The 27,565-nt window shown below is 42.6% G+C and overlaps 1 protein-coding gene across 1 annotated transcript in view; it reads right to left on the bottom strand.

Moving 5' to 3' along the window:
* The window catches only part of itpr1b (inositol 1,4,5-trisphosphate receptor, type 1b), a 521,126-nt gene that overhangs the window by 248,022 nt on the left and 245,539 nt on the right, over positions 1–27,565 (bottom strand). The window contains exons 34-39 of the mRNA XM_078209411.1: positions 26,234–26,362; positions 15,988–16,108; positions 12,529–12,713; positions 10,865–11,013; positions 9,940–10,051; positions 6,645–6,680 (exon numbers count right to left, since the gene is read on the bottom strand). Of these exons, the coding sequence (XP_078065537.1) occupies positions 6,645–6,680; positions 9,940–10,051; positions 10,865–11,013; positions 12,529–12,713; positions 15,988–16,108; positions 26,234–26,362 (732 nt within the window). The remainder of the gene's footprint in view (positions 1–6,644; positions 6,681–9,939; positions 10,052–10,864; positions 11,014–12,528; positions 12,714–15,987; positions 16,109–26,233; positions 26,363–27,565) is intronic.

Raw genomic sequence — 27,565 nt, forward strand, 5'->3', positions numbered from 1 at the left:
ACAGGAGTCTGGTCTGTTCCTCTCACACAATAGAATCCAAGAGCCTCGGCAGAGGTCATTTGGCCAGTGTGTGCGAGTGCGCTGCTCTCAGAGTACATTCCCTTGTGCTGTCTGGGTTGGGAAAGGATTAAACTCATCCAACGAGTTCGAATGGTGGCCACTCCCTAGTATTGAAACCACTGACCCCCCCCTGGTGTAGAGCACTGTGTTCTCACAGCTCAAACTGCAGATCACTCCGTTTTGACACAGGTGAAACAAAGGGCTAATTTTTCTTCCAGTGGCAAACATCCCAACTACTAAACACACATCCTGTTTAGACTCATTCTTGTCCATCAGTATTTCACTGTGTTACTGACTGACAAACAAGGCACACCAGAGTTCAACGCCCTCTATGCAGAATACAATCCAATCATTCACAAGGAAAGTACCTTTACGTTGCAAAAAGGATTCTCACACCCTGTTCTTTGAAAGTGGTTTAGTAATTACACCTGTTCTCCATGGTGCCAAAGTGTTGTATTTATTTTGCAGGATGGATTTCGCAACCGGAGAAAGCTGCACAAATGTAATTATCTTTCAGTCAAAAGCATCAGGCAAAATCCTACTTCAGGAGGGTTTGGGTGCCCAGACAGCAGTGAGTTGAGTCCTTCCTAATATTGGTTCACCGCTAACACAGCTCTTGAGAAAGGAGACAGCACTGCAGTTTAAAGAGAGAACTTGTATTTCTACAGCACAACCTTGGGATGTCCCAAAGCACTTTGCAGCCACAGAAGTGTGGCCACTGTTGCACTGTGGGAAACCATGCCAACCATTTTGTGCACAGCAAGATAATGAGATCCTGAAAAGTTGGCCCGTTTTAGTGAAATTAGTTGAAGGATAAATATAGGCCAGGACACTGAGGAAAGCTACCGTGTTCTTAGTCAAATTGTGTCATGGGATCTTGTACATCTACCTGAGGGATAGATAGGGCTTCTGTTTAATATTTAATCTGACTACAGCACCTCAAACAATACAGCGCTCCCTCAGTCAGCTTTAAGTCTCTGGAGTGGGACCTGAACCCTGAACCTCTGATTCAGAGGCAAGAGTACCACAGGTAACACTCTGCACAACAACATAAAGACCAGGTTACAAGCTGAGAGGTGCATGTACTGTTTTGAAGAAAGTCATAGCCTGACAGATTGGCTTCGTTTGTTGCACTTTCGACTGGAACAGATGATGCAGGACTGAGGGAGTGCTGTCCTGTCGGGGATGCCACCTCACAGATTGGGCCATTAATCTGGGGCACCCTCTGCCTGTTCAGATAAACAGACCCCATGGGACTAGAGGAAGATAAACCAAATGTCCAATATCCTTCCCTCAATGAACACCACAGTGGTGTATCACACATCTTTTTAAATATAGTTACCATCATTCCTGATGTGTTCAGTTGGGGTTTAATGAAGAACACTCCAAGCCTACCCTCATTATCAAGAAAATCTCAATCAGGCTTCATGGTTAGTCTGTGCCAATTTATAGTTATGTATCTACATCCAAGCCCAGGTACCCCATCCAACAATTGCCACTAGACTTGTGCATGTCACTTCAGGTAAGGGCTGAATCAAAAACGGGATGAATCAAGATCATTATAACACAGAGGCAGCCATTCAGCCCATCATCTTTATGCTGATTCTCTGCACAACAATCCAACCAGTCCCCCTTTCCCATTGCCCTGCAAGTTTATCTCCCCTCCACCCCCCACGACCACCCCCCCCCCCCCTCCCTCCCTCCAGGTTTGGTCCATCCAATTTTCAAAATTATGGATCATCTCCACCACCCTGGTCAGCAGCAAATTCCAGGTTGCTATCACTTGCTGACGTGATGATTGTGTACTATTGCTATGGAGATATACACCTATATAGCTTTTTAAGATGGCACAGTGATTAGCCCTGCTGTCTCTCAGCACCAGGGATCCGGGTTCAATTCCTGCCTTGAGTGATTGTCTGTGTGGAGTTTGCAAATTCTTCCCAAGTCTGTGGGGGTTTTGTCCAGGTGCTCCGGCTTCCTCCCACAGTCCAAAGGTGTGTAGGTTAGGTGGATCGGCAATGCTAAATTGCCCCTTAGTATCCAAAGATGTATAGGTTAGATGGATTGGCCATGGTAAATGTGTGGTATTACGGGGATCGGGTAAAGTGGTGGGCTTGGGTAAGATGCTCTTTCAGTGAGTTGGTGTAGACTTGATGGGCCAAATGGCCTCCTTCTGCAATGGAGAGATTCCATGATTCTATATTTAAGGGGACTGTTTGAAAGTTCAGTTTTTTTCTACAGTCAGAATGCAGCTCAGATGCTGGGAAAACAGAATAATTACTCATTTTAGCCATGCAGTGTTTTCTTAGGAGAGAGCTAATGGATTTTAGTTTACAAAACAAAAAGATCCCATGGGGTTACTGATAAAAAGAATGAATAATGGGTTTAGATTGATACGGTCATGTGATAAACGTGGTATGAGAGAAGCTCGGCATGTAGGAGAGAGAAAAGAGCTTTCGAGTTCTGGCTGGGGTTTGTTTAAGCCTTAGATCTGCAAGCTGCTCTCGCCACAAAATCTCTCCGAAAGCTTCAAGACTAATTACACCCCTTATAGCAAGTTTATTTATGGTTGCTAACTGTGTTTAAGGTGATTAAGAATGTAAGAAGAATGTTGCTTAATTGGAACTGAAACAGTGATAAGTTAGAAATTAAGTTATTTCTTTCTATGTTTCAATATCATTCAAACAGATAATAGTTAAGCTGCTTCACTCATTAGAATTATAATTAAACAAGATTATTGAATAAAATTTGTTTTACTATAAAAGATCCCTAATTTGTCAGCGGAATTACTCCTGGAGTGATGCATCCTATCTTCACAGTTCTGCCAAAATAGAAAAATTGTTGGGGTGTAGTCTGGTTTCATAATAAACCTTGGAGTTCAGGTCCAGAGTGCTAACATGGAATAAAAAAGCTCTTCCTCATAGGCTCCCTATATCTCTTGCCCAAAACCTCAGATCAACGCCTTTTGTCTTTGTACCATCAGCTAATGGGAACAGCTTCTCCTAATCTACCTTATTTAAACCCATATTAACCTTGTACACACTTCTATCCAGTCTCTCTAGTTTCCTTTGCTCCAAGGAGAACAACCTCAAAAGTCAAACATGGCTGTAAAAGCAACCCTCAATCTGACACACCCCCTTCCCCCACCGCACCTCCAGCTGAATCTCCTGTCGCACGGACTCTCCCAATTCATTCATGCAGGTACTTGGGAAAGATAATTTAGGACTCAGATGAAGAGAATTTTCTTCACTCAGAGGGGAATGAATCTTTGAAAGAAGGTTGTGTAGTGCTCCATTGTTAAATACATTCAACACTTGGATTGACAGATTTCTGGTCTCTTGGGGAATTAAGGGATATGGAAAATAAATGGGAGAGTGGAGTTAAAGTCCAAGGTCAGCCCTGAGCACTTTGAATGGCCCAACAGGTCTGATGGGCGTGTGGTCCATGCCTGCTCCTATTTCATATGTTCTTAAGAATACTGCATCAGCAGCTGGGAAATTGCAGCTGGTTTCATATAGGGTTTCTAACCCTCTAGTATTGTCCTTATTGGAATTACAGGTTGATTTCCAGGGCAGTACCCTGTAAACGCCACCAGAGAAAAACCATGGTGACATTTCACTTTAGGTTTTCCAATGAATATCTTTCATTTGTTAAGGGAAAAGAAATATTGGTGGTGGGGCAAAAAGCTTTTTGAATGGTTCTCCTGAGTAATCCAATCAGGGGCCTGGGTAAGATGTTTTTTTGGAGGGTTGGCGCAGACTCGATGGGCCGAATGGCCTCTTTCTGCTCTGCAGGGATCCTATGGATTCTATTTCCTGCCGTCATGGCAATGCACTGACGACTGCGGTGCAGAAAAAAAAAAGTGTCCAATTCCCTGATCAGCCTGTGGCTCAAAACAATTTGCACCGCAGTATGGGATTCAACAGTAAATGAGCTCATGGAAAACACCCACTCCCAGGAAAACAGTTGCTTCTTGCTCACTGTTATGTTAAATATAAAAAAAAGTTACTTAGTCTCACTCTTGCTGCTGCATTAATTAGCAAGTACCTTGCCTACGTCTCTGACAACCTAAAATTCCCAGCTCGCTCCGACCAGCCTACACTGTATTGCCAATGCTTCACAGTAAAGAGAGCCCTCCGCTTTCTCCACGCCATCATCCACCCCCTCAGCCACATCCACTGGTAATTACTGCTGAAGGTCACACATCAGCTGAGAGGCCAGAATTCCAGGAAACAAGCTGAGCTTATGTAACTGCATGACAAACGCTGGCAGCTGCCCAACAATCGTGCAGTTAGCAGGGGCGGAAAGTAGGACAACCTTCAGCAGCTACAGCACACTCCATTCGTTTTCCCCCTTCAGGAGAGAGAAAGCTTTCAACAACTTGGGGATATAATGTGAATCAGCTGCAGCAGCTGTAAATGCTTTGCAATGCAGACAGTGACCTACTTGTGATTTGAATGTGGAGGGAGAGGGGGGGGAGTTCTTGTGCAGTGTGATCTTGTGCTTGTGATCTTGGTGTCCTAATCTGCACCCGTAGGTTCAGATTTCTGCCTTTGAATGAAGTCCAATATCCTTTCCCCGCTGCAGACCAGACCAAAAAATAAAGCACACTTGGAGGTCTTGATTGCTCTTCTACAATTGTTAGAGGCCGAATTAGTGCCAACACACATTCCACTACAAAGCCACAGTTCCCCAGTAACTGAAATCAGGATGCAGAGCAGAATTTCCAGTCTCTCAGCTTGATCACCTTGTTACCCGAGGCTAATGATAAACCCAGCATACAGACTTCAGCTGCACCGACGGGCAGCATCTGCATCAAGAACCGCCTCCTTCATTTAGGGCTGTCAATTCACTTCACGTCTCGTTAAACAATGTCTAAACTAGGAGACTGATAGAGACGTCTTTTCTTCTTTACCCAAGCCGTTAGATGTCAACGATTTTCTCCTGGCATACATAATTTCTGGCTAACTTTTCAAATGAACCTATCCTAAATTTTAACGGGAAAATTGCTCACTCACTTTAGCCAAACACATAGTTAACATGTAGTTATGGGGCTCATGGCATCTGTTTCAAGTTTTAAAAAAACTATAACCAAACTTTCCTCACGCCCCCCAACCCCGCAAAAAAAAAATCATATTTACAATGGCATTTCTTTTTAAATACATAAACGAGTGTGGTATAAACCGGTTTAGAATGGTAGTGAGGTGGAAGCCTGCTTCTCAAACAAGGAAGGTTTGAAGACTGGCTGAGAACTCTATTAAAATTTCAGCAGCCTGTGACCAAATATATATATATATATATATATATATATATAAAACTGATTAGGCCGATACAAGCAAGAGAGGGGCTTGCAGCACTGACTGGGTCGGCCTATTCCAAACAAAGGAAGCCTCTGCCAATCAATGTCACTTTAAGACATAAAATATATATATATATATATATACGGAAGGGCTGCAAACTGAATAACCAATTCAGTGTAAAAAAGCTACCTAGTCAGGGAAACTGAAGGAAAATAAAGTCAATTAAAAATAAATAATAAGAATTTATATGGGAAAGCCCGATTTTTAATGCAGAAAGGATCGCCCACAAAATAGCACATCTTTCCCCTTCCCCAGAAAACAAGCTAAGCTCTGCATGCTTATGAAATAAATAAATCCTTCTTTTTATGTACTTATCACGTCATCAACTCAAAGCGCTTCAGTGATTTAATATTACACTGCTGTGACACGTACATTGGTAAACTCTCATTCGGTGTCACCATAGCAACACTAAGCTGGAACTGTCTGGCTTCTCCCAAGAAGGAACTCTCGGGAGTTTTTAAACAGATGCATCCATATTTATGAAGGAGCACAGAGGAACAGACAGCGTACAAGGTGCAAAGATGTAAAGAAATGCAGTGGAAGCTCAAGATACTCCAAACCTTTCCAACATTGCCTGACACAGAGTGTGATCAAGTTCTAAAACCAAAACTAATTGACCAAAAACAAAATCTGGCATCATGTGACAGGGACCATATTACGATTAGTATGCAGATTCTTAGTTAATAAACAGTTCAGTATATTACAGAATCAGGTCATAAATATCCCAAGCGATGCCCCACCCCAAACATACTGACTAGCTTTCTGACTTCCTTTTTTTAAATAAATCATTTCAGCTAAGCTGGACACTTTCCATTTGTAGCTTGGTCTTTCAATCTGGGGGCTCCTCTCATCATCAAATCCTCAAGAGGTTCAACAACTGCCTCAAGAAATTGGTGCAGGCCATTCGGCCCGGAGACCTGCTCTAATGATCAATTAGACAGTAGTCGATCTGCACCTCAATTCTACTCACCTGCCTTGGCAGCAGATCACTTGATGCCCTGACCTAACAACATGTTGTAATGAAGAATTGCTAAAGATTGGGGGGTTTTTGCCCCTAAAAGGGGCTCTTCACCTCAACTGGCTTGACGGATAGCTAGCCAGAGGGAGGCACCTGCTATGGCAACGGAACCTTACAAGAGGACAACCAAACATTATGCAGAAGCACTACAGCAGCAATAATACAGCAAAGAGCAATGGTGTAAGAAGCGTAAATAAAAAGTCAACCTCTGCCACATCCAATTCATCGTCAAATGCAATGAGCTGTCAAAAAGAGGAGAGAAAACAAACAAGGAAGTTGTTAGCAAGAATCATTAGTACACAGGTCGATGCAATTTTTTTTTTTTTTACTTAAAATGAAGGTTAGATCAAGTTTAGTCAAAGCTTGGTGAATAAGAGGGCAAGAGCGTTTCAGTCAAAACCATCTTCTGACTTTACAACAGACACTAGAGCACAGAACTGTACACAATGACCGCAAATGAGGGATACTTGTCTGAGTCAAAATGTAAATTCTTAAAGATAAAACCATGTTTGGAGTTCAGTACTGCATCATCACCAGTGCAGCCGAAGACTTGTTGTTGGAGGCAATAATGAGGTCAAACTAAAAACTTAACCTAAGACACAACCCCCTCTTGGTTGACTGGATTCACACATCATCAATCCATACCCTGTTGGGTTGTTGCAACACAGTGGGGCAAATGTGTATGCTTTGTTCCCCCAAATCCTACCAGCTATTTTGTATTGTTAGGGAAGTTAGTAGACGAATCAACTGTGGCTCAAGTCATTCGATAACACCCCCAAAAACACTCCTCCCCGGATCATCAACCACAGCTCCGAGTATGAATGGTCACATTTTTGAAGAAAATATAGAAAGGGGTTTGCTATATTTCATTCCAGTTCAAAAGTTAGTTGCAAAATGCTTATCCTAAAAAAAGAATATTCAATTGGAAAGGCTTTAACCTCAGTTGTGAAATGACTGCCACTCAATTGGCCTCACCAAAATTACTGCTTTTGGACATTGTTCAGATTGTAAAATTAGACCGGCCTTTCAGCGCTAGCCAGTGGGAAATTCAAAAGTCACTTCAAAAGAGGTTAACGCACACTTCATGTTACTATGGGGCATTCACTTTCATTTGCTTGTGTTGGAAGCTGCACAGAATTCTCTCAGACTTTAAAACCCCGTGCTTTTAGATTGATAGCCTAATGTATACTTTAATATAATGCTCCATTAAACAACAAAATACTGATGCTACATGTTACTGGATGCATAAGAGCTTACGTTTGTGCAGTGGCCTCTCTCCGAGTTTACCCTAAATCTGCCCCCTAGTGGAAATAAAATTTCTTCCACTTAATCCACAGACAGCACATTCAAATTCACATGAAGGCCACCATGGAGTTAGAGGAAGCCAAATCAATCCCCTTTCTGTTTTTTGAGAGATTGTGGTGTCTTCAATTTGCCCATAATTTGTCTCCAGACCTTGTATGCAAAAACAAAAGCATTGTTTCAAGCACTTCGTCATACCCTTCCACAGATCAACATTCATGGGGAGTCTGTAAAATTGGTGTTTAAACGATGGAGCCACTTTTCTCTTCGTCTTACCCTTGCCTTTCTCTCCAGACATCACGTGAGAAGTGTTGTTTCAAGTAACTTACTTAACAGGTAATCTTTCCTGAGGTGTTTGTTGAAGAGTCAGCATTTCACAGTTGTGGAAGAGTAATGAACGTTGAGGAACAGACCTTAGAAATTATTCCAGCTAAAAGTTTACCTCATCGACACTCAGTGCTAGTTTTACCACCTTACTTCCCATCCTCCAGAGCAAAGTTAAAATTAGAGGGACCTTCTCTATTTTTTTCAAATTCCTTGCACAATCGAGGAGAAAAAATATTCTGATGTCTAAAATGTCTGAGAGATTTGAATGGGTACTTTCTATCATCAGAAGAAGCTCTGATCTAAGAATTCATGTCTAATTTGATATATATTTACCAGAATTGAATCGGACTAGAAAAATCAGAGAGAGAAAAATAATCATGCTTTTAGTTTGAGATGAAAGTTGCGGACTTCCTCTCCTGCCCATAGATATTTAACGTTGTGGCACAAGCACTATTTAGTCGTCAATCTCCAAGCCAATAGAAGGAGGTCTCTGTGCCAAGGTCCTCAGTCTCTTGCAGACAAACTGGCCAAGATAGATGAAGCCTTTTGTGAAGGTACCCAAAATACCCACTCCATATTAGCTCAATAATTCAGGCGGGGGGAGGAGGGGAAGGTGAAGGAGAGAGAGGGCGAGAGAGAGAGAGAGAGAGAGAATGGAACCACTACCTCTGCCCGTCTAGACTTTTTTTGAATGGAGTTCTCCACATACCATGGATCGAAGGTCAATGTAGCTCATCATGGGTAATTAGCAACAGACTGGGAGAAGCAAGAGATGGGATGGCACAGGTACATAGGTTTTACAGAACAGAAAATAGCTAATTTGGTTCACTGGTCCAAGTTCCTCATGAACATCCTCCCAACCTACTTCATCTAACCCTATAAACATATCCTTTGATTCTTTATTCCCTCAAGTATTTATCTGTTTTCTGTATAAATACATTTATCCCATTCACCTCAACTGCTCCTTATTGTACTTTTAATAAGCATCATCCCAAATTTCATGTCATATAGTGTTAGATTCTGAAGGACATCCACTGCTTAGTGAACATGAGAGCAATTGCCTCAATTCCAGTGAGAAAATGACAGTAACAAAGACTACACTACATTACGCAATGGTCTGTGAAAATTAGTTTCAACTTCAGTTGGCATCCAGTGATCCATAATGGATTGGCTCTTGGTACAAATGACTGGTAAACCCTAAAATCCTAACCAGGTCACCACAGAATTCAAGTATTTCCTCAATACGTTGTTATACAACTTCCTGTAGACCTCCCAGAGTTTGAATCAGCCTTGAATCAGTGAAGAACTCTAGGAGAAAGGTGGTTTACTGGAGGTGGCTAACAAAATGTTTATGGGTGTGGGGGGGGGGGGGGGTTTGTGTTGGTCCCATGATGGGGAAGATGGGCAGCAAGAGGAGAAGGGATGCAAAGCAAGGTCCATGAAAGAACACCCGGAGCTTGAAAGCAGAAGCTAACATAACATGATTATCAAAACATGCACAAGTAGGTAGCCATCAATGGAGATAGGAAATAGACCAACCTCAGATTATTTCTCATGGTATTTGGAAAGCAGAAAAGGTGAAAAAATACTTCCTAAACTGCTTAACTACCTGCAAAGACAACTCATTATTGATAGCTTCTATGCGCTTTGTATAGTTCTGTAATGTTTTAATCAAACATTTTAGACATGGATATTTTGTCTCACACGAAAAGAATTTACATCTGATGGATTAGCTGTACCAATTCATAAGCTTAAATTGCAGCTGTTTGAAGGACAGAGAAGATAAAAAAAATCAAAATAATTTCAATAGCCAACGCAAAATAAAGAAACCATCCTCGGCAATCGAAACAGCTCAGCAGAAACGCATGCTACCTTCTCGCCATATCCCCGATCCTTGGTCATCATTTCTCGAAGAGTCTGTAGAACTTTGATGCACAACTTCTCTTCATTCTCTTCCAATAGTTGCTTTGTGTGTTTAATCAGCCTGTTACAAACAAAAGCGAATCCTCAGTCACAGTGCGGTAGCATCTCAGCCTCCCGACAGTTTTCACGCAGTTGCCAAGTCAAGAGGAAAATTTAATCTCTGGAAGATCATGGGACATATCGTATTGTCCACCACCAGCCAGCCTCTCAGGAAACGAGAGGGGGCACAGCCTTGCTGCTGTTGCAAATGGCTCAAGAATAAATAAACAAAAATATCACTGGATATAGGCCATTATTTCTCAAACACCACCAGCTGTCAAGTGAATGAAGCCCAGAAAAATGATGCACCAACATATTCCCCTCACCCTGACCAACAGAATTTATATTTACAAAATGTAACTTTCCTTCTTTTAAGCTCTTAAATTGAGTCCATCTAACTAAGAGTGGGAAGGCGTGACAAATGCAGTAAGACCGCATGCGTGTCTCTCTCATTTGATCTGTCATGGTTAAAAACGCTACCATCTTGGTTTGGCCTTTCATCACTTGACATATCTCAGAGAACTGATTGGGCAGGAATCCCACCAATGGCTGTCATTCACTGGATTGCTGTATTTGTGCTCCAGTGCTGAGCTATTCCGAATCATCTCTTCAACCAATAAAATGCATAGAGATATATTTTGCTTAAAAAGAGCACTGGGACAGAAGATGCTGATTATAAATTTGCAAAGCAGAAATCCATTGCGAATACATGTTTAAAAACAGTTCTGTGGGAGAGATTATTTCTATCAAACATGTTTGCCATGAAATGTTAACTTAAAAAAAAAGAATGCTCAATCAGCAGCAACAAGTAGGTGGTGACAATTGGAACACTTACTTGCAGATAAACCCGCCACTTTCACATTTGCGTCTTGCCTCAGTATTCTCTGGGAAAAGTAGCTCGGGCCGATGAAGGACATCAACCAGGACAGAAAGCTCTGCCTGAACGAGGGGACGGAGCCTATCTTCAAGCGCTGACACTATATCCTGCATGTCAATAAACAGCGCCATTTAATCGTCAATTCCACAAACAAAGCAGACAAATATTTCCTACAGCACCATCCTAAATATAGGTGGTTTCTAAAAGGTTAACCCGCATGAATTGCCAGCAAGCTTCATTCACTTACAGTGAGAACCTATTTACCTATTAATTCACTGCAAATGCTTGTCAGTTGCAAGATGACTTATAAAGGACCATGATTATACCACAGAAAGCAGTTGCCAAAATCCCCCACTGTAATTATTAAAATTGACGGCAGCAATAACTACACTTGAAATGTTAACGCTCTCCTCCACTTAAAGGCCATTATCGTGAAAGAAAGTTGTCAGAAATTAGAAAAGTTCCTTCCCACTCCCCTGCCCCCCCCCCCCCATAATGCATCATGATTATGGAGTGAATGGATCACCTCTAAAGGTTAGGATGGGTATGGATTCCGTCTCACTCCCACGCGAGTTAACAGATTTCAGTTGAGGGCAGTGGAAGTAACACTACAATTTGTTCCAGCAATTCAAAACTATGGAGTACTGCTGTGGTGACTGTCCCTTTAAGTGCCACACAGCAGAGTAAGGGTCAGTCACCACAACCTCAGACAAAACTCACCAGGGTTTCCACCCTGGACAGCACTTCCAATCTCATGCTCTGCTAAACATGCACAGCACTGTATGGACAGACATGCATCGTATAACAGCTCTGAGGAATGCAAGTTTATGTGAAGGGTTGATGTAAGCTAGTGTTTACAACTTTAAAATCTTTAAGTGTTTGGTTAACATGCAGCACGTTTTAGACTAGTATCGCTGTCAAAATAAAGTCAATGCTTTAAGAATATGAACACGAAATAAATTCTACTGTTTATCTCATTCGTATCAATAAACTTATATGAATGCATCCAAAAGCCAAGGCAGCCACTATTCTGATTTCTTGGTACTATTTTGCTTTAAAACCTTCATTCTTGGAAATTTTATTTTTCCTCTACGTTTTTTCAAGCATAGTTATGTTGCAGTTAATAACTTAAGCTTCTAAGAAAAATCCAACTTGATCACATCTCTGAATGATTCGTCAGTCATTTCATGCAAGGGGCAAGCTGCTAGGCAAAGCAAGAATTCAACTTTCACCCCGTTTCCATTTCAAATGTTCAGGGCCTCCTAACTTGAACACGTCGTCATTATCCCAGTGCCCCTCAGAACAGCAGAAGGATGAAGGAATGAAGTGAATGGGACAGGTGACAAAGCGAAGATGAAGAAACTACCAGAATTTAGTGATCCAATAATTGAGCAGAGTAAAGAATTAAACAATGCAAATAGAGAACAGCACCCTCGGAGGAAGCAGATCTTCAAACACAAAACACAGAGCTGCAGAGAGGAAAAGAATGAGACGGCTTTAAGACAACGGAACAGTATGGCGTAAGAAATGAACTGAAATAAATGAAATATCACGTTCAAAGCAGAAAGTTGATGAAAGGCAATACGTCCACAGAGGTCTGTGGCCTGCATCCCTTTGCATACCTGCAATCTCTCGATTATATTCCGATAATCACGGGAGGCGGCAAGAACAGAATCTCTCCGGGCAGCATTGCGTGCTGACATTCGCCAGCTCAGGGCAGTCTTCTGGACAATGTTGTGAGACTTGAGGAAGAGATTGTTGACTTGACTGTCCAAGTCTACAGGGATTGCTATGGCTCGACTCTTGGCTGCAATGGAGATTAAACAAATTAAAGCATTCGTTAGAAGTTTGTGAGCAATGCAATTGGAAATGTGCAAATGCAAAAATTAGGGGAAAGACGGTGGCCTAGCGGTAATGTCACTGGGCTGGCAATCCGGAGCCCTGACTGGTGGTCTGGGGCTAGGGGTTCAAATCTCACCGTGGCAACTGATGCAATTTAAACTCAATTAATAAAAAAACTCAATTAATCAATAATTATGGAATTGAAAAAGTAGTCTTGGCATTGCTCAACATGAAATTATCATCGATTGTCATAAAAACCCATCTGGTTTACTAATGTGTTTGAGGGAAGGAAATCTGTCATCCTTACCTGGACTGGCCTAGCCTACATGCAACTCCAAACCCACTACAATACATGGACTCTTAGCTGCCCTCTGAAATGGCCAAACTGGCCACCCAGTTTAAGGGCAATTCATGATGGGTAATAAAGGCTGGTCTTGACAGTGACGCGCACGTCCCATAGAAGAATAAAAAATATATACTTGTGAAGGCTTCATTAACTAAGAAGACTGCTCTGTTGGCATCTTTTGAACTTAATGTCCAAATGTGCCAAGTTCTCCCAGTGTTATCTGGCCCTGATCACTCGGGCTTGACACTAGACCAGCGAACAGGGAGTTTACCAACGTAAATTAGTTAAAACCAATTGGAAATGCATTTTAAAAATTCTAATGAATAGATTCCTCATCCTGTAAGGCGGAACAGTTTGAAATGAATGAAAACATCATAAGAACCCATCTCCTTCATCGCAATAATGCTACTGTGCCTCTTCTAACTTTTCTCTCTTCAGCTTAATTTTCCCCCAGCTAGTACCAGGCGTAAGTCACAACCTGATAAAAATAACACTGTGGCTATTATGGATAGCATGGTGGCACAGTGGTTAGCCCTGCTACCTCAGCACCAGGGACTCGGCTTCGATTCCAGCCTTGGGTGACTGTCTGCGTGAAGTTTGCACGTTCTCCCCATGTCTGCGTGGGTTTCTATTGGGTGCTCCACTTTCCTCCCACAGTCTAAAGATGTGCAAGTTAGCTGGATTGGCCATGCTAAATTTCTTCTTAGTGTAGGTTAGGGGGATTAGTGGGGTAAATACTTGGGGTTATGGGGATGGGGTGGGGTTGGGCCTGGTACTCTTTTATACTCGATGGGCCAAATGGCTTCCTTCTGCATTGTAGGGATTCTACAAATATTCACAGCTGCACCAATCACAGAAACTCATGCTCACCCTTGGGGACGAGCCAAGAACAGCTTTCATTGGTCTTACCATCACCGCCACAAGCAAAATAATCAAAAGATAGAGACCGGCAGGTTGACAATGCCAGTGAGCCATTCACAGTGTGGTGGCAAGAGTCATTGTCCTGTTTCACCTTTTTGCTGCTGCAATTCCTGTGCAACGTCTCAACTCAGCACTATCATCCATATCTGCAGAATTTCCAGAAAATATACTGACAAACTGTCAGTATTGAAGTTTATAAGTCAAGTTCTGCATAGTTTGTATGACAAGTTCTGCACTGTAGGAATTCAATGATCCAAGTCCTGTTATACTTTATAACAACTGACTGCTTTGGTGGAATCCACCGACATTCCTCTTTCTCTCCTTTACAGCTTCCCTCGTCCTAAAGATTTTGTATCAATGTATTTACACTAGAACAGACCCTCGCAGCTGCATGAACAAATCACAGCTTCCATATAATGTGTCCCCCGCAACTCCTGTAGTAGCAGAAACTCTGAATAAATATAAAAGGATTATGCAGCGTAGTTGATTCTTTTTAACTTCTGGGATTGGATTTCGATCTAGCCAGGGCTGAGGAAACTTTGGTGGCACGGTGGTTAGCACTGCTGCCTCACAGCACCAGGTACCTGGGTTCGAATCCTGGCTTGGGTCACTGTCTGTGCGGAGTCTGTATGTTCTCCGTCATGATGTGGAGATGCCGGCGTTGGACTGGGGTAAACACAGTAAGGAGTCTAACAACACCAGGTTAAAGTCCAACAGGTTTATTTGGTAGCAAACGCCACTAGCTTTCGGAATGCTGCTCCTTCGTCAGGTGAGTAGGAGATCTGGTTTGAGAGTGGCAGGTCTCCCACTCACCTGACGAAGGAGCAGCGCTCCGAAAGCTAGTGGCGTTTGCTACCAAATAAACCTGTTGGACTTTAACCTGGTGTTGTTAGACTCCTTACTGTGTTCTCCCTGTGTCTGCGTGGGCTTCCTCCAGGCGCTCTGGCTTCCTCCCAGTTGAAAAAAAGACGTGCTAGTTAGGTGGATTGACCATGCTAAATTCTCCCTCAGTGTACCCGAACAGGTGCCGGAGTGTGGCGACTAGGGGATTTTCATTGCAGTGTTAATGTAAACCTACTTTTGACATTAATAAATAAAAAATTTTAAAAACTTTTTAACCACTTTGCTCTGCAGCCAGTAAAAAGCATCCTGGTATTAAATAAGTTTGGGTAGTCTTGCACTGGTAAGCAAAGGCCTCTGGGGCTAAAATGACCACAATTTGGTAGAATGTGGAGTAATTCTAGTCACAGAAGTTAAAAGGATGGCTGATGTGAGAAAAGGAAACATTCATGAGTGAAGTTTAAGTGAAGGTTCACTTTGCATTTTAACACAGTTAGTTGGTGTTGTAAATGAGCAGTATCTACTCTTGCAGAGGGCTTGTTTTCAGCAAAAGCACGAATGTTTTTCAGTTAAATCACTGTAGTGGTAAACTCTGTCACACATTCCAGGGGCTGGTGTTCCAAGAATATGAAGCACTTTGCTGTGGGCAGTTTGAGCTCATTACCGAGCCCCATGCATTATGTGGCATCCAAGTTACACCAGGCTAGGAATCCACGGGTTTATCACCTCATTTGGCTGACATCTGAACATTGTCCACCTCTGCTGAGGTGGACAGGAAGTTGACCCTGTGGCTTGGCTGGGAGTGTGAGCCTTGAGAACCACCCCTCCCCTCCCCTTTTCCCCTCCCCAGACCAAAGATATACAGTGTTAAGTAGATTTGTATCAGGAAAGCAAGCCCAGGTTAATTGACCATGACGCCTCATGAATGGCAGTCACAAAGTTGGTAGAACAGAGCAGCAAACTATTCTTCAGCTCACTGAAAAACAATTGGCAACGTGGTGCATTAAAAACAGTTATTTCAATGTAGTGACAGGCATCAGCTTTGAATACAGTGGTGTATTTTCACAGTGTTTACCAACCTACAATACCGTATTCTTAACAATCCCCAGCCCAGCCCCTGTAAAATGCTTACCGACTTCTGATAGCACCTTAATGCAACTCTCAACTGAAGCTTTCTGGGTAGCAGACAGCCAGGGGCAGTGGTACACTCTGAACACCCCTTGCAATAACTGCACAAAGATAGGCTGGCGAGTCTAGATAATTCATAGAGGAAAAAAAACAATTAACAATTTGCTTTGTATTTATGAAATAAAAACACTCAAGGGCTAGAATATTACTGCAATGGTTTGATGGGAAAACAGGAGTGATTCCCCTACTGGAAGCGTTTCCTAATCACAATGTAAAGGTTCCAACACTCCTCATTCCTGGAACTCATCATCTTTTAGAATTAAAATTGGTCTTTGTCCACTTTTACGAACAGTTGAACTAAGTCCCACTTCAGGTGCAGAATTATGATTTAGAATTATTTCAAACTCAAATTTTGAGCAAAAGAATATTTGATTGACTTTATACAGGCACTGACAATACTGAACCAGATGAATGGTCAGTGCCAGCTCCAACACCAGTGAGAATTGTTGGTCATCAATATCACAGAGACTCAAGTTACGTCAGATTTTGAAGCAGAAAACGTAAGTGCATCCATTTTGAACTTGCCTCGTTCTGTATGAATGTTCCAAATTAAAACACAGTAGTCTGAACAACTTGCTGGGCATTGGGGAAAGAGAAGGGGAACAAGTCTAACTGAACAGGTCTTTCAAAGAGCCAGAATAGATTTGATGGGCTGAACAGTTCCAGTTCGTTCTGTCAAATTCTATGAAGTGTTGGGCAATAACCCCCTCATCGTAACTACCTTTAACATCGTGGAGGATACTTGTCAATGTAGCAATTACTTGCATTTGAAAAAAAACATCTACAGCGGGCCGTAGCTTCCTCGGAGCGGCAATCATCGTGAGATTGGCACTGTGCCCAATTACCTTGGTGGGTTTTCTTCAATGCCTATCTTACCCGACCTTCTGCTCAAGCTGTGCCAATTCAGGCCACACAGCTGTCCTTAAGACCCAGGATGCAGTCCAGCTGCATTGAACGAGGACACACCACCACCCCCCACATTTTTTTCAGCATTAGCTGCCCTAAACCAGGGAAGTTAAATGTTCCAGGGAGAAGGTCAGTGCCTATGGTAAGTGAATAGGATTTCAGAGGGGGTCTGAAACCAGGGAGATGTTGGATCAGACCAGGTCTGTTAGGCAAGAGTCAGGTCAGGCTTCCGGGACGGGGGAGGTTTGCTTGGGGTTGGCCCAGGTTGGACTGGGTGGGGGAGACCCACGTAGGGGGTTTAACTGGGCTCCTTACAATAGTTAGCCAGAAATTAGAACAGGTTCTAATTCCTCTAAGTTTTTATGAGTAATTATTGTGTTTCCCTGTCGGGAGCATCCTACATTTGCAATTTAAATCACATTTTCGGATGGTTCCAAATGCAGGGCAATTGCAGAGGGGGTTGGTGCTTCTGGAAAATTCCCATGCAAGCCCTTATCTGTAAAGTTCAAAAACTTTCGCTAACTCCCCCAAATCCAATGCAGTGGAGCTCGGAACTAAAGGCCCTATAACATAGTCATAGAGGTTTACAGCATGGAAACAGGTCCTTCGGCCCAACTTGTCCATGCCGCCCTTTTTTAAAAACCCCTAAGCTAGTCCCAATTGCCCACATTTGGCCCATATCCCTCTATACCCATCTTACCCATGTAACTGTCTAAATGCTTTTTAAAAGACAAAATTGTACCCGCCTTTACTACTACCTCTGGCAGTTTGTTCCAGACACTCAGCACCCTCTATGTGAAAAAATTGCCCCTCTGGACACTTTTGTATCTCTCCCCTCTCACCTTAAACCTATGGCCTCTAGTTTTAGACTCCCCTACCTTTGGGGAAAGATATTGACTATCTACCTTGTCTATGCCCCTCATTATTTTATAGACCTCTATAAGATCACCCCTCAGCCTCCTACACTCCAGAGAAAAAAGTCCCAGTCTATCCAGCCTCCCCATATAACTCAAACAATCAAGTCCCAGTAGCATCCTAGTAAATCTTTTCTGCATTTTTTCTCGTTTAATAATATCCTTTCTACAATAGGTAGACCAGGACTGTACACAGTATTCCAAATGTGGCCTTACCAATGTCTTGTACAACTTCAACAAGACGTCCCAACTCCTGTATTCAGTGTTCTGACCAATGAAACCACGAATGCTGAATGCCTTCTTCACCACTCTGTCCATCTGTGACTCCGCTTTCAATGAGCTATGAACATATACCCCTAGATCTCTTGGTTCTGTAACTCTCCCCAACGCCCTACCAATAACTGAGTAAGTCCTGTCCTGGTTAGATCTACCAAAATGCATCATATAACATCTGGCACTTCTAAACAAAACAGCCAATTGGCAATTATTGCAATTCAAAATTGGACTATGCATTTAGTACAAATCTTGGATCATCTATTGTAAGCAAACCCCAACACAAACCGCTGTCTCTACTACCAAATCTAACAATTGAATATTAAGGTTCATGAGAATAGTTAATCTGTGGCTCATGGACAAAACAGTTGAAACAGTCATTCTAGTGAAGAAGCAAACCAAGTAATAAGATCCAAGTTGATATTGATTTACAAGAGGCATTTGTCAATCAAGTGCATGGTGGCATAGTGGTTAGCACTGCTGCCTCAGCGCCAGGGACCCGGGTTCAACTGCGGCCTTGGATCACTGTCTGTGTGGAGTTTGCACGTTCTCCCCGTGTCTGTGTGGGTTTCCTCCGGGTGTTCCGGTTTCCTCCCACACTCCAAAGACGTGCGGGTTAAGTGGATTGGCCATAGTAAACGTGCCAGGTTATGTGGATAGGTCTCAGAGCCAATGCAGACCTCAATGGGCTGAATGGCCTCCTTTTGCACTGTAGGGATACGATTTTATGAAGTTTATTCAGATTTTGAGGAATCACAAAAATTGATGGATAGCCATGACATAATCGATGCACTTCTGAATTTTAAGTAACCTTGAGATGTTGGATGTAGAAAGTAGTAAATGAGATAGAGGCTGAACAATAATGGTGCTATTTGCTAAATGACACATCGAACCAGCCCCAGGACAAGTGGCATTCACAATTCTGCTCAAAAGCACAATATCTGAGCCCTTTGGCAATATCATCCAGTTAAATGGAATTCTGCAAAGCCACAATTGAAATGTACAACAAAACAGAGGCAAAATATAGAATGGCCGCATGTTAGAAATCAGAAATGGAAACAGAAAATGCAAGTAAACACTCAACAGGTCAGGGGCACTTGTAGAGATGGAAGCAGAATTCTGATACAAAGTCATCAATGTGAAAGGTAAACCTTGTTTCTCTCTCCACAAATGCTGCCTGGGCAGATGAGTGTTACTCAAACTTTTTATTATTATGGGCACAGGACCAATAGACCAAGCAGGCATTGTATTAAACTCGGCAAAAACATTCTTCATGCTTCACTTTGCATAATCAATTCCTGCTAAATGCAACTCAATCACTGACGGTATTGGTAAGAGTGCCCAAGTCCACATTGAGGATACCCTCCATCTTGTTGTGTGGCACTATCTAGATGCTACATGGGATAGCTTTCAACTCAAGACTGGGCAACCATGTGATGTTTTGGGCCATCAGCAGCAGCAGAATTATACTCAACCACAATCTCTAACTTCATGGTCCAGCATATCCCGTTATAGTAAGCATCCTCCGATTCTTATGCAAATACTGACATCTTTACCAGTGTGAGCATGCACGAGTGACATCTTCAGCAGTGTGGGCTTTCATGGGTTTCGTCTTATCATGAGAGACCTGCATAACTAGCTGCCTCCAGTTCTGTGTTCATGCTGTATTGTATTTCAATATTTTTCTAAGATAATTGAATATCACTACGCGTTCAAATACCTTTTTGTGGCCAAGTTACCAGATCCCCCACACTACAATTATCACCAAGCCAAGGGATCAACCTTGGTTCAAAGAAGAGTACAGGAGGGCATGTCAGGAGAAGCATTTAAAAATGAGGTGTCAACCTGGTGAAGCCACAACACAGGGCTACTTGTGTGTCAAACATCATAAGCTGCAATGATAGGCAGAGCCAAGTGAGCTCACAACCAATGGATCAGAATCAAGCTCTGCAGTCCTGCCACATCCAGCCATCAATGGTGATGGAAAATTACACAACTCACTGGAGGAGGTGGTTCCACAAATATTTCCATCCTCAATGATGGGGGAGCCTGTACATCAGTGCAAAAGATAAGGCTGAAGCATTTGCAGCAATCTTCAGCCAGAAGTGCCTCCTCTGGACGTCCCCAGCATCATAGATGCCAGTCTTCAGCCAATTTAGTTCACTTCACAAGATATCAAGAAATGGCTGAAGGCACTGAATACCGCAAAAGGTTATGGGCGCTGACAATATCCCAGCTATAGTACTGAAGACTTGTGCTCTAGAACTTGCTACACCCCTAGCCAAGCTGTTCCAGTACAGCTGCAACACTGGCATCTACTTGGCAATGTAGAAAATTGCCCAGATCTGTCCTGTACACCAGGAATAGGACAAATTCAAGCCGGCCACTTATCACCCCATCAGTCCACACTCGATCATCTTGGTTGGTATCATCCACAGCACTTTCAAGCAGCACTTGCTTGGCTATCACTTGCTCAGTTTGGGTTCTGCCAGGGTCACGCAGCTCCTGACCTCATTACAGCCTTGCTTCAAAAGGGCTGAACTCCAGGGCTGAGGTGAGAGTGACTGCCCTTGACATCAAGGCAGCATTTGATCAAGTGTCAAACTAGACTCCAAGTAAAACTGGAGTTAATGGGAATCAAATGGAAACTCTCTGCTGGTTGGAGTCATATCAAGCACAAAGAAAGTTGGTTGTGCTGGTTGGAGGTCAATCTTCTTAGCTCCAGGACACTATTTTAGAAACTCCTCAGGGTAGGGCCCTCGACCCAACCATCTTCAGCTGCTTCATCAGTAACTGTCCCCTCCATCATAAGCCAAGAAGTGGGGATGTTCACTGATGTCTGTACCATGCTCAGCACCACTCTCCAGATCCTGAAGCAGTCCATATCCAAATACAGCAAGACCTGGACAATATTCAGGCTTGAGCTGACAAGTGGCAAGTAACATTTGTGCCACACTAGGACAATGCAATAATCATCTCCTACAAGAGGGAATCCAATCATCTCCCCTTGACATTCAATGGCATTATCATCACTGAATTCCCCATCACCAACATCCTGGGGGTTAACCATTGATCAGAAACTGACTGGACCAGCCATTTATATATACTGTGGCTACAAGAGCAGGTCAGAGGTTAGGAGTAACTTGCCTCCCGACTCCCCAAAGCCTGCCCACCATCTGCAAGGCACAAGTCAGGAGTGTGATAGAAACCACTCCGCTTGCCTGGATGAGTGCGGCTCCTACAACACTCAAGAAGGTCGACACAAGCAGGACAAAGCTCAATAGGCTCTGCATCCACCACCTTCAACATTTACTGCCTCCAACACCGATGCACAGGAGCAGTTGTGCACAAAATGCACTGCAGCAACTCACCATGGCTCCTTTGAAAGAATCTGCCAATCCAGGGCGTATACTGCCAAGAAGGACAAGGGCAGCAGATACATGGGAACTCCACCACCTAGAAGTTTCCGTCCAAGGCACACACCATCCTGACTTGGCACTATATCACCATTCCTTCACTGTTGCGGAGTCAAAATCCTACAACTCCCTCCCTAACAGCACTCTGGGTGGTCCTACACCATACAGATTGCTGCTGTTCAAGAAAGTCACTCATCAACCCCTTCTCAAATGTAATTAGGGATGGGCAATATAAATGCTGACCTTTCATGTCCCATGAAAGAATAAAGAAAAACTTGAAAAATGACTTTGCTAAGCGATGGGGAAAAGGAGGAGGATTAATTGGGTAGTTTTTCAAAGAACCAATACAGGTACAATGGATGGGTTAATGGCCTCCTCATCCTACAACTTATTGCAACATACCTACAACACAGAAGCATGCCATCTGCCCTTATACCCTACACGAGCCTCCAGCAACTCTAATCTCTCTTTTTTCCCTGTCTTAATTCAACTCAACTTAAATTACTCAAATCCTATTATTCATTACCATATCTTATGTAGCAAACAGAGACCACCGCCATGTTTCCTGCAATCATCTGGCACGGTCCATCTCAAAGCAATTTTCTGTCTGGCGCATGATGTGGTATTGGATATTTCATCATTGCTCTTAAAAGGATTCCTAAGTCTTCAAACAAACTCAAAACTGGTTTTCACTTCAAATTATGATGTGGAGATGCCAACATTGTCCTGCTGTTGTGAGACTTCTAACTTCGAATTAAGGAGACTTCCAATGCCAAGATCATTGTTAGATATGCAGTAACTTGAAGGTAGATGTAAAAGATATCTTGCCCCTACTTCAAAAAAGAGTTGGGGGGTTCTTCTCTTTGTCCCAGTAAATATTTGTCCTTTAAGAGTCAAATTGATGTTCTGGAAACTTGCTGTATACAAATCTGTTACCATATTTCCTACATTGCTGTGATGCACTTAAAAACTACTTACTGGTTATAAAGTAGTTTGGGACACCCTGAAGTCATGGAAAGGTACAAATTCAAATCTTTCTTCTGAAGTTTCTAATAAAAATTATGATTTAGCTTGCGGTGAATTGCTGCCTGTTATGGATGTTGCATCAGATACAAATGCAGCATCCATAACCAGATTGCGCTCAGAGTTTACAAGGTATTATTAGCATGTTGTGTTCATGCATGTGCTCAGCTGTAACCGTGTTTATTTTCATGTTCGCATAATGTTATTTTCAACAGTCATACGTCATAAAGTGAGTCCACCGGACAAAGTCAAATCCTCAAACCACAACTCAGTGTGAAGCAGCTTGGTCACCCATCGCCTCCCTGACAGTTTTCACTAGACCCCGTTTTTTAAATAATGTGCCATTGTATCTGGAGTGTTAAACAGAATCTGAGGATTAAAACCAGGAGAATGCAGCAGGGATGGTAGAGATGTAACACATCTTGCAGAGTTTACTAGGAGCTTAAAAAGCACAGAAATAGATTTTCATCTATATTAAATTAGTCAGTTGGTAGTACATAACTAGTGTTGCTTTGCAAGCTGGTCTGATGAGTCCAAGATGTAAAACTTTGATGGCATATCTCTTTTTTCAGCAACACTATAAAACAAGTCCACAAGCTATTCTCCTTCCTCATACTTAGTCAAACATGCAATATCTTGGAAATAGCATAAATGCAGGTAGCTCTGTTAAGCTTATAGGGGAACATCTTAGGAATATCACATTGGCTTGACTCAAAACTCTGTAAAATAGCAAGTTAAATAAATAAGCTGTTCTGACCATGTTAACGTGAAACGTGATTTATTAAGGAAAGTTCAAACATGACTGAGAATGTGCAGGAATAATCCGCAAGTAGAACTGCTCCTCTGTTACTTTGAAAAAATACCAAATGTGAATGAATCAAAGTGAACTTTGAAACCTAGAAGAATGCTGTGTATTGAGGCAGAGGAATAGGAGTGGGCTGAGGAGTTGGGTAGGGTGTTCATTTCCTGTCAAAAAGGGGAATGAAACATTCGAGAAAGTGACGCAAGAGGCAGTGAGAGATTAAAGCAGAAGCTGTGAATTACTGTGCAGAGAATCAAGAACAGAGCAAAGCTGAAATACTTCCCACCCATAAACGCCTCAAATTCAAGGAAAACAGAAATAAACGACGTGCTTTACTTGTCACCTACAAGCATGGAATGGGTACGGCACACCAAGAAGCCATTCAGCCCATCACATATGCATCGGTTCTCAGCAAGAGCAACTCGACTAGTCCCATTCAACTGCCCTTTCCCCATAACCCTGCATTCCAAATGTGCAAGTCCTGTCAGGGCAGTATCGGGATCGGTCTTTATACTCTGCAGTCTTCCATTAGTGTGGTCTATCCGTTCAGTGAGGTTCAATGAGGCTCGGAGGTGGGGATGTTACCCATTGCTTGTTAATTCCAATTTTCCCTTTGGACTACCAACATGAATGGAAAACAATAATTGATTTAAAGGGAATAACAACATTTCTATTAAAAATGTAGTAGTCAGTGAAGGTTTAAAACATTTTGAAAATTCTAATGCAGGCATCTACTTTTAAAGAAAAAAAATCTTTACAGCATAGCTCAAAGTAACTTCTTCAATAAAATAATTCTTCATTTTTGCTGAAAGTACAAGGATTTTTTTAAATTTTAAAAACGAGCAGAAACCAAGTAAGTCTTTTTCTATGGAAGAATTTCAAAAGAACCTTCATGTTACACTAATAAAACTCTTGCACCTCAGTATAAAAACTGAATAGTGTTATCTATTTGACTGTTGAGTTTCTAACTTATATAACAGCAGAGTCAGAACTCAAAGTCCACCTGAGCCAGAGTTCCAGTTAACGGAATCAAAGAATGGAGCAAATAAAACAGCTGGAGCTCTTTGCAATATTCAAGGTTATCTGTTTCAGCCTCCAGTCTAATGAGAGACAGCTGCCCTTCAATTCAGCTCTTTCAGTGTTAAGCAAAGCACTCTCTTTAAATGGGCTTTCAACAGTCTGTGGTAAATTTCAGCTCAGGCCAACTTCATCCAACATTACAAATCACAATTTGACATCTTTGCATGCAACCTCAACAAGTTCATCCTTTCCATCGTTCCTGCAACTATACATTCATTCATCGTAATCACAAAAACAATTAGAGTCAACAGGACTGTTCTCTGCCCTGCTTCAGCAGTGTAATGATCAGTTTAGCATGCTATTACATAGTCAGTTGCTGTTTTAAGGTGGCCCGTTTTAAGTCACCCCACTTTAACATTGATAAGTGAATGAAAGTTGTATTCGCATTTACTGTTAGGAGTTTGGTTTGAAAATCATTTTGCGCTGAGTCTGAGAGGGGCACATGACTCGATCTGTGCCATTTTGGAGTGACCTTGTTGACCCACCAACTCAAGTCCTCTTCCTGATGCTTCAATTTGAGGTCTCTTCTGGCTCCCCTGACCTCCTTCCCCCACCGCCAACCACACTGGCCCTCCTAGTCACTGGTAACCCTCCAGTTTGCAGCCTTACCCACACCCCCCGTCCATTCCGATTGCGCTGACCCTTTCTCTCATGAAACCTCCCTCTTGCCACCTCTCCAATTTGCAATTTACCACCTGCAATATCAGGTTGTTGCTCCTGCATCTCGTGGCTCAATGCCAGAGTCCTTGCGCACAGTGAGGACTCAAAAGAGTGGGTTCAGGAGAGAGGCAGTGAGCGGGAGAGGCAAGGAGTGTGGGGCTTGGTGAGAGGGAGGATCATAGAGCAGGATGCGTAGCGAGCAGGAGGTACGAGGAGCAGGAGAGGCAGTGAGTACATAGAAAGAGTTGGCGTATTTCTTACATATGTTTAAATCGATTTTATTTTAAATGTTATTTCATTTACTAATATAGCATTGTGAAGTATTTCAAATTACAGGGCATAATGTTTTCATGCTTTTCTGATAACAAAGACCTACCTACAGCTAGATAGGTTGGAGCTGTCCTCCTTGAAGAAAGATTAAGAGGAGATTTGATAGCCATATTCAAAATCATGAGGGGTCTGGATAGAGTTGATACAGAGAAACTGTTCCCGTTGATGGAAGGGTTGGAAACCAGACAACACCGATGTCAAGGTGATTAGCAAAGGAAGCAATAGAAATATAAGGGAAAACTTTCTTTTAAAACACAGCGTGTGGTCAGGTCCTGGAATTCACTGCCTGAGAGAGGGCCATGGAGGTAGATTCTATTCCGGTTTTTAAAAGGTAATTGTACAGTTATCTGAACAGAAAGATTTGCCAGGCTATGGGAAAAAGACAGGGGAGTGGGACAAGTTAGCTGCTCTTTCAGGGAAGCAGGAAAGACACAATGGGTCAAATGATCTCTTTCTGTGCTGTGACCAATCTATGGTTATATGGGTAATCTCGGACACAGACTGTTAATGTCCTGGGTCACACAACTCTATGGGAGAAAGTCGCCAAAATGTGACTATTTCTGTCCAGTTTCCGGGAACATTGAGGATGTTTGTTTATTTATCAGGTCAACGAGGGCATTTTGTTTTGCTGCAGATAATATTTATGTTTTGATGAGGTTAGAATCTCCCATTTATTCGCGAGTTGACCCTGACCGGGTGGTGGAAATGGTGGGGGTGGGGGAGTCTTAAATCACGCAATTCCAGAACAGGCTGCAGTTGACAATTGGCAGCGGTCGCATTCCATACCTGCAAACTTGTGCTTTGATCAGAAAAAGGAGAGCTAAAGAAAGTTGTGACGATGCTCATGACAGTTTCTGTGACATATCGCTCCAAAACATTGTCAGCATGCTTTCGGTCACTCGTATTATTGCACACCTGGAAGAGAAGAGTTTGATTGGTCAGTTATGTCTGGACATCAAATTCAAAGTTACATTCTGATGCACTTAGTGATTAAGACTTTTAGGAATTGCTGTTGATTTGAAAACGTCACCAGGGTTTATCCTGGGAGGGTGAGGGAGGTCTTTATAAACTAGTTATTAGTATTAAAGGATGGAATTTTCCTGGTCTCTCATCATGGTGTCTGTCGGAACCCTGCAGAAATACCAAATACGCCAGTTTGTGCCATTTCTCCAAGTCTCCTACCAAACTCTCACCGTATCTCCAATAGGAAATCCAATGGAACTCCAAATGCAGTTTGTTCAGATCAACGAGCACAGTCACACCATCTCAACTGCACCACTAAATCTGTACTGGCTACAACAGTCATTGTTTTAATTCAACCCTCAGCACTTCCGCCAATTCTGGTCCTCACTTCAGAGCAACAATATCAATGATGCAGAAACAGACAGGTTCAAATCCTATCATTGCAGTTTGAGAATTAGGACTAGTTAAAAGAAATTGGGGATCAAACGTTGCTCACAATAAATGTGACCATCAAGATGACAGCTCGGGGTAAAGTTCCACCAGGTTCTCTGCCCTTTGGGAAGTAAACCTGCTGCCCTTTACTGTTTTGGCATACATGTAGCTCCAAACTCTCACCACCATGGGAGTCTGCTGGCTGCCCTCTGATGTGGACTAGCAAACCATTCAAATGGGAAATAAATGTTGGCACTGCCAAAGAAGCTCCCATTCCGAGAACAGATAATAAAAACAGGGGTCCTTTATATAATTGCCGGGATGGGGAATGCCTTTGGGTCAACGTGCGCGCATGCACGCACAAAACCTTTGCCAATCACTACCATTTTGACAGGATGTTATGCATCAGTCTCATGGCTTGCATTCAGTCTATAAGCAGCATTGGAAATCAAGTGTACTGTACTTACCCTCCCAGTGAACATTATTTGAATGCAGTCTGCTCTTCAAAAGAGGAATCCACATGGTTGGGGGAGTTCAGAACTAGGGGTCATAGTTTGAGGATAAGGAGTAAACCTTTTAGAACCGAGGCGAGGAGAAATTTCTTCACCCAGAGGGTGGTGAATGTGTAGAATTCACTACCACAGAATGTAGTTGAGGCCAAAACCTTGTGTGATTTCAAGAAGAAATTAGATATTGCTCTTGGGGATCAAGGGATATGGGAGG

Source organism: Mustelus asterias, chromosome 3 (genome assembly GCF_964213995.1).
Source record: "Mustelus asterias chromosome 3, sMusAst1.hap1.1, whole genome shotgun sequence".
NCBI lineage: Eukaryota > Metazoa > Chordata > Chondrichthyes > Carcharhiniformes > Triakidae > Mustelus > Mustelus asterias.